Here is a 12,602-nt window from a genome sequence, read left to right on the forward strand (position 1 = left end):
ATGTAAGCCTATGGATTAGATTTTTATAATAAAAGTTGCAATCCATTGTGAATGTGGATATGAATGCCTGTTTGCTCTTTATCCTTCATTCTCTTTACCTTATAACCTTTCATATTTCGCTATAGGCTATCTATAGACTATTTAACTCACAGTTAGACCAGACATCAATCAGTGACACAGAGGATAATAATTTTTTGTTCAGTTTGTAGAGACATTAGGATTTTTTGGAAGCAGGAGACTTGAAAATTGAGCAATGTACTCGCCGGGAATCCAGTCACGCACCTCTCGAATATGCGCCGAGCGTGCAGACCACTACACCACGAAGGCACGCTAAGAAGGTGGGAGAAATACCTTGTAAGTTTCTGAGGAGTTACGATGAAGTCTTAACAGTTTAAATCGCTGAGTTTATTAATCAAAAATTCATTAAATTCGTATTGAATTTGAAATAAATGAAAACAATTCGAAATTCAGGCTTTAAAGTGCACACCTGTGATTATAATTGAGTGGAAGACAATTTATGTTCAAAATTCCGTGGCTGTAGGTGCCGCCGTTTGTCGGCAGTGCGGAGAATAAACATGCTTACGTACTACTTATGATTCTTCGTTATTTAATAACGGAGATAATCATGCTTGCGCTTTGTTTTAGTTCTTTTAGGCGCAGCAAAGGTTGATATTCCATTTGATAAAGTAATTACCTAAAATGAGATTTGCTTAGTAATTCGGCTCAGATATGCTCAAAAGGGGTATCTTAATCGTGTCGTAATGCTGTTCTCTTCTTTTGCATTTTATTTGCATAGTTTGGCGTATTAATGATTTGTTTTAGAAAACTATGAAAGCAAAGGACAGAAGCAAATTAAAAATTTAATTAATTAATAAAATTTGAAACAAAATCTAATATTTTTTTGCCCCTGTAACTGCAATTGATCTTAAAATAATCGTATGAATTGTGCAATTCTTGTGAAAAGCTTGGTTATTTGTATATTTGGTTTCTGATAAACTGCATGCTTCTCTTTAAGATGAACCAAAGGAGGAAGAAGAAGAAGACAAAAAGAAAAAGAAAAAAGTCCCAGAAAAAAAAGATGAACAAAAGGAAAATAAAACTTTAGAGAAAAAAGAAGAACAAAAAGAGACAACTAAAAAAGTTCTGGAGAAGAAAGAAGAGCAAAAGGAAACTGCGAAGAAAGTTGCAGAAAAGGAAGAAGAACAAACCGCAAAGAAAATATTGGAAAAGAAGGAAGAAGAGAAAAAAGTAGCAGAGAAGAAAGAAGAGCAAAAGGAAACTGCGAAGAAAGTTGCAGAAAAGAAAGAAGAACAAACCGCAAAGAAAATATTGGAAAAGAAGGAAGAAGAGAAAAAAGTAGCAGAGAAGAAAGAAGAGCAAATAAAAGTAGCAGAAAAGAAAGAAGAACGAAAAGAAGTGAAAAGCGTCACAGAAAAGAAAGAGGAGCAAAAAGAAGTGAAGAAAACTCTTGAAAAAAAAGAGGAGAAGAAGGAAATAAAGAAGACCCTAGACAAAAAAGAAGAACAAAAAGAAATGGAAACGAAGAAAACTGCAGAAAAGAAAGAGGAACAAAAAGAAATAAAGAAAACTGAGCTGGATAGGAAAACAATTGATAAAAAAGAGGACGTAAGCAAAAAGGTAACTGATCAGAAAGAAGTCACTAAGAAAGATCAGATTGCTGCTAAAACTGAAGCTGAGAAAAAAGAAGTAGAAAAGAAAGCAGCTGAAAAAGTTGGAATCGAAAAGAAAGAACTGAAGGAGGTCTCCAAAACTGAACAGAGAGTCACAGATGAAACTAAGAAAGTGACTGATAAAAAGGAAGTTCAGAAGAAAGATATCACCGATCGTAAGGAATCAATCAGTACCGATCGTAAAGATTCAGTTAAAGATGAACCGGAGACGAAGACTCCGTTTAAACGACAGTTGCGAAAAATACCTCCTCCAAAACAAGAACCTCCACAGGATGAACTTGGAAAAATTGTTCTCAAGTAAGTGAAGAATTGCTTGGTTTAAAGTGCTTATTGATTAAGCTTCTGTTTTAGGTTATTACAATTTAAACTACATCAGTAAAAACTAGCCTGAAACCACTGTAAAAGGTAAAAGCTATTTACGTCTACCAATGCATATGCTGAAAATTTATTTCAGCTGAAAAATATCAATCTCAAAAAGAAATTATTTAAAATATTATTATTAAAGAAGAACACTATAGTAAAAAATGACCATTAAATTTTATATTTTTATAGTTTTGTACAGTTTCTTAAGGCAGAAAGATCAATGAGCATCCCTATATACAATATATTAAATATGAAAACTTTGATTTCATATGGAGTAGTTTGGCTCTCTTCCTAGGACAATGGCCTAGGACTGGTTTAACTCACCTATTTTGGCACTAAAATATTAAATTTAGTGATTTATTAACATTAGTCCGAGTTTATCAGTTGAAATTCGAGCTATAGCTAAAAAGTGTTGCTTTGCAAGTTCGGTACTGGTTCTGAGAGGTTTAAAAATATTTGCTAGTGAGATGTCTCTTCTGAAAATGTTTCCTTATTCTTTCACACGAACCTGTTAGTATCATTAGTTTTTCACAATGTAATTATCTTTAATATCATTGAGCATACTTTTGCCCAAATTTGGTAAAATCATGAATTTGCCTTTTTGCTAAATATTTTATTTATTGGCATTTGGCATCTCGACATTTAGGATTTTAGAATACATCTTACACTATTAAATTAGTATTATCATTTGCTACATAAAAGCAATAAGATGTATACGCCAGAGCTTCGAAATTTAGATTTAAAAATTTAAATTTAGTCCTTTGCAACGAAGTTATAATTCTCTGTACATAAAGATGTAATTTAAGTAGTAAACATTAGTAACTACATTACATTAGATTAATTACACAATATTAATTACAACTATTATATTTTTCAGGAAGCGTACTGGTGTGAAACCGAAATTTACCAAAACTTTCGAATCATTGGTATGAAGTCTATTTTATTTTATAAATATCCCTTTTACTGTATATTAATTACATTAAATTTCTTCAATAGAAACTTTCTCAATAGAAATTAGTTATATTTTTTCGTTTGTAGTATTTGAGTTTAATATTTCGTATGTTTGTTCTGTAGACAGTGGATGTGGGAAAATCCGCCGAGTTTGTATGCGAAATCGAGTCCAAGGAGAAGGCGACTGTGACTTGGTACAAGTAAGTGTAACAGCATAAAATAAAATTCACCCATTTTTTTAATGATTTTTATATACCAATATTTTTTACACCAATTTACAAGTAAAACCGATTTACTTGTAAATTGGTTCAAAATTACTTTGTACTAAATTGAATTATATTTAGATAATTGCTTATAGGATATAGATAATTCACTTGTTTTCTCAAGCCTTTCAACCGCCCTTTTGATCGGTGTGAAATTAAATTCATAAGAAATTTTGCTCTTCGTTATAGTACGTCATTAATAGATCATCTAACATCAAAAGCATAAACAGGTGCTGCAGTGAAATTTCGACCGATCACAATCTCCATTAAGAGACACTTGCAGAAACATAAGTAAAATATTTTTTCCTCCTTATCGCGTGTCTTCATGGTATAACTGGATGTACCTTTGGCTGGCAATGAGAAGGTCGGTAGTTGAATCCCGGAGGCATATTTCGTAAAAGCACATCTGTATCGCCACCAAGGGAGTAGCTTCTAAAATGGGCCAATGGGTTTCCAGAAATATTTCTGCCATTTAGCATGACCTTTGACGCGCTTTAAGGAAGATGGTTCAAAATGCTTTGCCACGCAAATTCCTGTACAAAATAATTAAAGCAACATGGATTTCCAGTGAAAATTTCCAGTACAAAGTTAGATCAAATATAAGCATAATTATATATGTAAACAGTAGAAGTTTTAGCATTTTTTATTGCAGTCTATATGAAAAAGATGTTCTATAAAAATAATGGCCAATGTAAATGTAGATGTTCTATAATAAAAACTGGCCCGTCAGCTGTTCGGCATTCGGCGAGTATGTAGTTTAAGTTTGAAAAACTACTACATAAATACTGTTTCGGCCACCAGATCGTCTGCCTGTCTGCGAAATCTTATTTCGCATCACGCATGGCATGCGTAGCTCGCAATTATTATTATTTTTTTTTTCATTCTTGTAAACTCTAACTGTAACTTTCAAGCTTTGCTTTTCGATGTGTTGTATTCTGAAGTTGAAACCGCTGAATAAAAAAGGTGAAATACAGTCCGCACGCAAATGTTTTATTCTTATTATTTATTAATTTAAATTTAAGATACCGCGACGCAACATAAATTTTGTTCCGCCATACGCCGGAGATTCGAGAAAAAGGCACCCTTGTGAATAAGAATTCGGGTGAAGTGCAGACTCGCTCACTTATTTGGCGCTTTTTTACAAGAGTAAAAAAAAAATTGGATTTTTTTTTTCAATTTCCTTTGACTTTTTAAGTGAAAATAGATCGATGTGTATGTGGACAAAGTCAAGAGAGTGCGCATTGCCGAGTTTGTGCAATTCTCTGATGTTTTTTATAGTGAAAATAGGTGGATGTGTACATAGATACCGACTTTGTGCAATTCTTAAAAATGCGCCAAGCAGTGGGTGATTCTGCACTTCTACGTCTTCATAATGTTGTTGATTTCGGTATAGAATTCTTAAGAGTTGCGCAATAAATACAGTGTACGAGGTGAAAGAAACTTTTAAAGCATTTTATTGCATTCTACATTTCTTTATCGCTTCTTTATTCTAACTAAAGTATTAGTAAAATCGAGAATTAGAATATTTTCAAAATGTCAGATAAAGAAAAAAAAAATGAGAATTTTAAAAACACAGTTAACGAAATTCATAGAGAAAATAGATTATGATAGCTTAGATAATCCTGAAGCTGAATTAATGTTAGAAAAATGTAAAATATTTATGGAAGATTTCAAATCTCTGTTTAACGAAATTTATGCAAATTGTGATAATAATAATATAGACATTTTCGTTGAAGAAGAACAGTCAATTTTAGAGGAAATGGAGGAGGTTCAGTTAAAAATTATTTGAAAGACAAGGTCGTAAATGCAAATGGCGACAAACCTGTCGCACCTGATTCAATCGGTGAAAGTTTAAAGTTACTAAAATTAACTTTACCTACATTTAGCGGAAATTTAACAGAACGGATAACATTTAAAGATTTATTTAACGCTAGTGTTCGAAACAATCTAAATCTATCTGTAGCTCTAAAATTACAATATTTAAAGGGTTCTTTGAAAAATGATACTTATCGCATTATTCAGTCGGAATTCACTAGAAGAGAAATTTTCTAATAAGAGATTCGATATTTGCTTAGATTAAAGGAATTCTTAACGTTTCACAAATACAAACGGAATCTGCATCTTTGATATTAAATTTAGTGGATAATGTAAACGAAATAACTCGCTCGTTGGAAATATTAGATCGAAACGTAGATAATTTTAGTGAAACTATGTTTGATGTATATTATTTTGCAAAAACTTGTTGTTTCCACAAAGCTGTGGTGGGAGCGTCAATTAAAAAAAAAAAAAAGAAGAAAAGAAAAAAGAAGAAGAAAGAAAGAAATACCAAAATTGAATTTCTTGATAGAATTTTTGAAGAATTACACTAGAACATTACAGAGCAGTAAACCTTTAATAAGTAAAGCACACAAATTAATTAATAAGTAAACACATAAATCAGATAAACCAGTGTATAATAGGGTTACTTTTCCATTACTGATTCTACTTGCTTATTTTGTAAAAAAATCATTTTTACACAAGTGTTCTAATTTTTTAAACTTACCAGTGCAAAAACGAATAGTTTGTTAAGACTAATAAACTTTGTTTTAATTGCTTGTCTCATGTCCATAAAGTTAAAATGTGTAAGAGTGAAAATACTTGTAAACATTGTTTTAAGCATTATCATAGCATTTTACACCTAGAAAATAATATAAAACCAAAAAAATTGCATCTAATTTCCCTTCACTAAAAGCACAAGTATTTGTTCCGAAATCGAATACAAAGTTAGAACACAGCTTGAGTGAGGTTTCTCCAACTGTTTGTGCAAACAACTATCAAAATCACCATTTTGGAGCTCGTGCTAATGGTAAACACATTCGGTATTCATGTACAGATCGATCTATTTTCACTTTAAAAAATCATCAGAGAATTGCACAAACTCGGCAATGCGCACTCCCTTTGTACATATACACATCGATTTATTTTCACTTAAAAAGTTAAAGGAAATTGACAAAAATCCAATTCTTCTTGTAAAAAGCGCCAAACAAAACGCGCCTAATAAGTGGACTTATAACGGCGCGCCACACACACACATTATTCCCTAGCGCGCCTTTTTCTGGAATCTCCGGCGTATGACGGAACAAATTTTATGTTGCGTGGCGCTATCTTAATTAATTTAAATTAATAAATAATAAGAATAAAACATTTGCGAGCGGACTGTATTTCACCTTTTTTATTCAGCGGTTTCAACTTCAGAACACAGCAAAAAGCAAAGCGTGAAAGTTAGAGTTTACAAGAATGGGGAAAAAAAAAAAAAAAAAAAAAAAAAAAAAAATGCGAGCTGCGCATGCGATGCGAAATAAGATCTCGCAGGCAGGCAGACGATCTGGTGGTCGAAACAATATTTACTATGTAGTGGTTTCAAACTCAAACTGCATACTCGCCGAATGCCGAAGAACTGACGGGCCAGTTTTTATTTTTATACACAGCAAAATATTTTATAAAGACAATAAAAAATATTTAAAATAAATTTAAAATTTCGCTTACTAAATATTTAAACAGTAATAATATTATGTTTCTTTTCTGATACGAGCAGTGTATATGGTGTGTTTTATTTGTAGTATCAGCTTTACTATGTCAGTGTGTTGTTCAGTATTCTAGTAATATATTGCATAATATGTTTTTTTAGTAATGTGTGGAATTATAGTAAGGGCATAATTGTATAATAATAAGTCAGTGTGATGTATAACTGCAGGCTTGAAATTCCATTGTTAGTCTTGAATTTTACTGTTTTTGTTTTACCCTTACCACTTTTGATCAATCCAGCTTTGTACTTCTAAGTATTTTTTTTAAATTTATGCAGTCAAGAATGTCATATGTACTCAAGGTAGTCCTTTGTATTCCGGCCCACCAGCAACCGAGCGGTAAAGTCGCTGAACACTGGTAGTTCGGTCCGAGGTTCAAATCCCGCGAACGGGCTGGCTGCATGGGCGTTTTCGTGGTTTCCCCCATGTGTAACGTGTATACGAGCCAGTTTCCCTTAGAAAGTCCTCCACGAAGGCATCCCTCCCCTTAGGCAGATAGCCCTAGTGTGCTTTGAGATAATTAAATACACCACACCTTTGTATTCTCTATCTAGATGCGACTCTGTAAGCTTTTTTGTTTTTAAATTTAGACTTAATAAATGCCGTTATGGCTTCTGCAGGGCAGACATCATACTGCAAGGGCTTGTTCCCGGTCAGCAGTCCTCCTTAGCAGTGTAAAAAAAAAAAAAAAAAAGTAGTAATATTATCGCAGAGGAAAAAACTTCATATCTTTATTAATTTTCTACGCGAAATCTAAGTTTGGTAAATGGAAGATATTTTTGTTGGTTACACTTTGTAATTCAAATATACTAACAGTTTATTATTAAATTCTTAAGCTGACATTTCTTTCAAATAATTCTAAAATATTTAATTCATTATTAAATAACTTAATTTGTTTTAAACTAAAAATAAACAAATTATGTAGATTTGCTAAGTTTTTAGAGAACGTTTATTAAGTGGGATAAAACTTGAGCATAAATAATAGAAACTTACTCTGTCTTATTTATTGATTTTTTTTTCGACGCATAAATAAAAATACGTGAATTTGTACGTAAATAATTATAAACTTCTTTATTTCTTAGTACAGCTTGACTATTCATGGCATTTGGATTCTGACAAAAAGTCATTACTAGAATTTATCGAAGAGAGAGAAATTATTAGAAATTTTCTTCACTATGGATTGTAGATGCTCATCGGTTAATCTGGTTCTTTTAGCATTAATTTTCAACTGTGTAAAAAGCTGTTCACATATAATTGTACTCTCAAACAAAAGATTACTTTTAGTGAAAAAGATCGTAACTGTGATTATTTAATTTTTGATAAGTAAGAATAAATTTATATCTTCAAATCTTTGAAGAAGTTTTATATCACACTGTAAATTAATTAACTCTATTTATTATTGATTTTCTGGTGCTTTATTCATGTTCGTTTTTAATGGAAATAAAAGTAATGTGAACTCGAACTTCATATATCTAAAATCCTGAAATCTTTACAATACCATAATTGAAATATCTTTGCTGGCTTCTTTAAATTTTTTCAGGAGTCGCATGCGGCTTGGCAGTTTGAGACAACTGCCTTACACTATCCTCTTACCCTTCTCTTAAACTAATTTTTTTTCTTCACCAGAAATAAAAAAGTGATCGACGAACCACGAGATTACAAAATTTCTTTCGACGGAAAGACTGCTTCCATTTACATGCAAAGAACAACTAGGGACTTCAGCGGCGTATACACGTGCGAAGCCTCCAACCAGTTCGGCAAAGAAGAAACATCTGCCACTCTTTTCGTCAAAGGTGAGTAAATGTCAATTTTCTCTTCTACTTTTTAGTTCTGACCTGTGTTTCACTTATCTGCTTCACTTATCAGTAAGTTTCATTTATCTGACGATTACCTCGTGGAATGTACACATTGACTTAGTATTCTAATGTGGCAGTAGCGCTCTAGAGGAACAATAATATGAGTCTGGCGGCTCCAAAACCCTCAGGGAAGATCGTACAATACGGCTGCACCAAGGGAGGATTGCAGCAAGTACCGTAGCTGGTAGTATCGGTAGTGGTTCATGGCTTGCCGTTCGAACCCTATTCTGTGTAATTCCATCAGTTTGGCGCCGCCACGCTGTATTGACGGGGCATTAATTAACGATCCTTTAGATCGTCAGATATTTACTTAGATTAAAGAACACAACACAGAAACAACACAGCAAAAACCAAAGCGGGAAAGTTACAGTTAAATTTACAATTAAATTTTGCAGCCACGGCTCTCCATAGACCGTTTGGAACGTGTATAACCTCTTCGTCATCAGGGAGGTGGCGTAGTTATATATGTAAGACGTTTCTTGAACTTCTGACTAATACGCACGGACAATTCAAAAGGTTATGAGGCAGTTAAAGTATGTGTTACTCTCCCTAAATATGGAAAAATTATTTTTTGTGCAATCTATAACCCACCTGATAATCGTTTAAAGGACTCTGACTGAAACGATTTATTCTACAATCAGCATCCTACTTTTATTGGTGGAGATTTCAGTACCAAGCATGTGAAATGAGGTGTCGACATACGGCAATGGTAAAATCATTCACGATTACGTTCTTAATAACCCATTTATCTGCATATTCCTGACAACAACACTTACAGGCCGAACGTTATAAATCGCAGGCACGACAGCTTGGACTTTTTTCTCAGCAGCATAAACATCGCGATATTGCTTGATGTGATCCAAGACCTATCATACGATCACATGCCAGTGATCGCCCAATTAGGAGTAAACGTCCCCAAGGATCCTCTTGTGACGGAAACCACGGTTTGGAACCTTTTCTGGAATCTCGCCTTTACCTCTTCCCCAACATCTCTCTTCTTAGTACTAATGAAGACATCGATGAAGCAATTAATCGCCTTACTAGCAATTTTCTTGGAAATTCTGCTACCACATGTAACACGGATCACTATCATGGTCAGCTCCCCCTGTACATCAAGAATGTTATTAAAGAACGCAACAGGCTCAGGAAAAATTTTAATCACACCTGGAATGCAGATGTGAAGACCAAAATCGATCAGCTTAATCGCAAATTTAAACATCTTATCAGCGAACATAGATCAAATCTCTGGAAGAACAAGATTGACCAACTCAGTTTAGAAGATGGTTCTTTTTGGCGTTATGTTCGTACGCTGAAAACGAACAGGCCCCATTCCCAACTAATGAGGAGCGAGCATTCTACTGTCTACACTGACGACGAGAAAGCTAAAGTTTTTTTCTGATCTTCTCCAAAATCAATTTAGACCAAATAATTTCCCCACAAATCCTACATCTAATCAAGAAATTACGAAATTTGTCAACGAATGGATCTTCTCTCGCTCCCCCAAAAATATCATGAAGTTCACTTCTCATGTTGAAATTAAGGACATTATCAAGCACTCTCCTTCTCGTAAAGATGGCATCACCAATTAAATGCTTAAGCATCTTCCTCATAAGTACATCACTACATTATGCAACAGTTTCAATGCCTGTATTTGGAACTGCTACTTTCCCATTCCATGGAAGCATGCATCCCTTTTCATGATTCCAAAACCTCTCAAATCTCCGGATTCTCCTACTAGCAATTGTCTCATCAGTCTCCTTTCTACATTGGCAAAATTTCTTGAAAGAATTATCTATCACAGACTTCAACAGTACTTGCATGCCATCAGAGATGTCCAATACGGCTTCCGTAATGGACTCTCAAATACGAAGCAGTTAACTAGCATTTGTGAATTTGTGGGTGTCTCTTTGCACAACAAGCTCAGTGTTGCGGTCCTAATGCTAGATGCGGTTAAAGCTTTTGACCGCGTCTGGCATGAAGGGACTCATCTACAAGCTTATTAGAATGAACCTACTTCGCGAGCTGATCCTGATACTCAAGTCCTTTCTGGATAACATGACTTTTATCGTACGACACAGCAACTCCTATTCCTCTCCCAAGGTAATCTCAGCGGAAATTCTACAAGAAAGCATTTTAGGACTTATTTTGTATATTATCTACGCTAACGACTTCCCCATTTTACAAGATGACCACAATATGCTTCTTGCCTGTTACGCCGATGATACGGTGATTCTCGCCATAGCTAGGCTCCCTAATTATGCCATCTCACTGATTCAGAACAAGATCCTCACCATTCAAAACTGGTGTCGTAAGTGGAAGAATAACATAAATTCAGCCAAATCTGAAGTGCTTCTCATCAGGAAATTCAAAAGATGTGACCCCATCACGTCCCGGATCACTCTCTTCAATACCGATATCCTGATGGTGCGCACAGCCAAATATCTGGGTGTTCCACTGAACTCTACCTTTATATGGTCAAACCCTATCAAGAACGTTAAAGGAAAAACACTACAAATCATGTTCAAGCTTAATTCCCTCCTTTCGAGCACCATAAGACTCAGTCTACAAAGGAAAAGAAGAATTTACACATCCGTCGTCCGTCCTATATTTTCCTACACTTCTCCCGCCTGGGCCCATGCCATAGCTAATGACATCAAATATCTTCAAGCTATTCAAAATAAATTTCTCCGCTTCATTACTGGAGCCCATTCTTTGCCAGAAACACTTCTCTGCACAGGGACGTAAAAATTGAATACGTTCAAGATTACCTTAAGAAACTGAACGACGCATTTTTCAGCAAATCTGCAGCTTGCCCTGTAGCAAATTTCTCGGAGCACCTTAACTATGAGATTCTTATGGACGATCTTCTTATCAGGCCTATCAGAATCCAAAATTACTAGTTGGCTACAGTGGTTTATTAACTCTATTGAACTTCTACGAGGTAATGTTAGAAAATGTATAGCCGATCGGTTATGTCATGGGCTTTTCACCACAGTCTTGAATGTCGAGAGTTCTGTCCCAGACGGTTTTCGTAAGTTACGTTTCCCGTTGTTCTATTTAAATAGGCTGTTTTCTACTAGTACAGTATTTGGATAAATGTTTGCATCTATTCTTATATTTTAGTAGTGTATTTTAATTTTCTGCGTATTTTTAACTGCCTCTGGCCTACTGTACTCCTTGTGCTGAATTCCCACCAGTATGGACTTATTTTATTTACTCTGCCTCTGACCTACTGTACTCCTTGTGCTGAATTCCCACCAGTATGGACTTATTTTATTTACTCTGCCTCAGATAGGAACACTTGCATATTTTTTTAACACAATCTCATTTTGGAAATTAAAATTATTTGCGATACTGCTGTTGAATTGAATTTTACGGTTTCAGTTCGAAGAACATAATATTTAATAAATAAAGGTAACACACAAAACGTTAAAAAAACGCCCCTTTGGACGTAATTTAAAATCTGAAACCTTTCAGATTTTTTTAAAATTTATTTTTATTTATTTTATTTTTTTTTTCAGAACCGGGAATGAAAATGCCCGAAATAAAAGAAATCGAACGCTCGAAAGCTACTCCTTTGGAACCTATGGTACGTAAAACGACAAGATAATGTGGTGTAGTAAATTTATGTTTTACTACTGCAGCTATTGTATAAAAATAAATATCAGCCATACTAATACACAGTAATACACAGTGTTAATATTCTTGTCTTAACATCTCAGATATAAGTTATCTATTTTTGTTTTCGTTTTCAGTAAAATCAGCAGTCCTCAAAGAGAAACTGCGGGGAATTTTCTTTTCATTTACATGCTAGCTGACTTGTATCTACTGTAAAATAAAATCCGTAATCAATACAAAGCGCGATCCGTATTCCAACATAATGTACATTCTCGTGAAAAACCACTACTAAAAGTG

The 12,602-nt window shown here is 34.2% G+C and overlaps 1 protein-coding gene and 1 long non-coding RNA gene across 3 annotated transcripts in view; one reads left to right on the forward strand and one right to left on the reverse strand.

Annotated features, from left to right (window-relative positions):
• Window positions 1-12,602, forward strand: part of LOC118188284 (twitchin-like) — a 384,165-nt gene that overhangs the window by 108,225 nt on the left and 263,338 nt on the right. For both annotated transcript variants that reach the window (XM_085813574.1, XM_085813575.1), the window contains 5 exons: window positions 1,016-1,988; window positions 2,932-2,980; window positions 3,129-3,205; window positions 8,458-8,624; window positions 12,209-12,276. In XM_085813574.1, coding sequence (XP_085669700.1) covers window positions 1,016-1,988; window positions 2,932-2,980; window positions 3,129-3,205; window positions 8,458-8,624; window positions 12,209-12,276 — 1,334 coding nt within the window. The remainder of the gene's footprint in view (window positions 1-1,015; window positions 1,989-2,931; window positions 2,981-3,128; window positions 3,206-8,457; window positions 8,625-12,208; window positions 12,277-12,602) is intronic.
• The window catches only part of LOC146999057 (uncharacterized), a 114,228-nt gene that overhangs the window by 53,141 nt on the left and 48,485 nt on the right, over window positions 1-12,602 (reverse strand). The gene's annotated exons all lie outside the window — the stretch shown is intronic.

The sequence above is a fragment of the Stegodyphus dumicola genome, chromosome 1, assembly GCF_044657685.1.
Source record: "Stegodyphus dumicola isolate Sdum_Otavi_A_Nest chromosome 1, ASM4465768v1".
NCBI lineage: Eukaryota > Metazoa > Arthropoda > Arachnida > Araneae > Eresidae > Stegodyphus > Stegodyphus dumicola.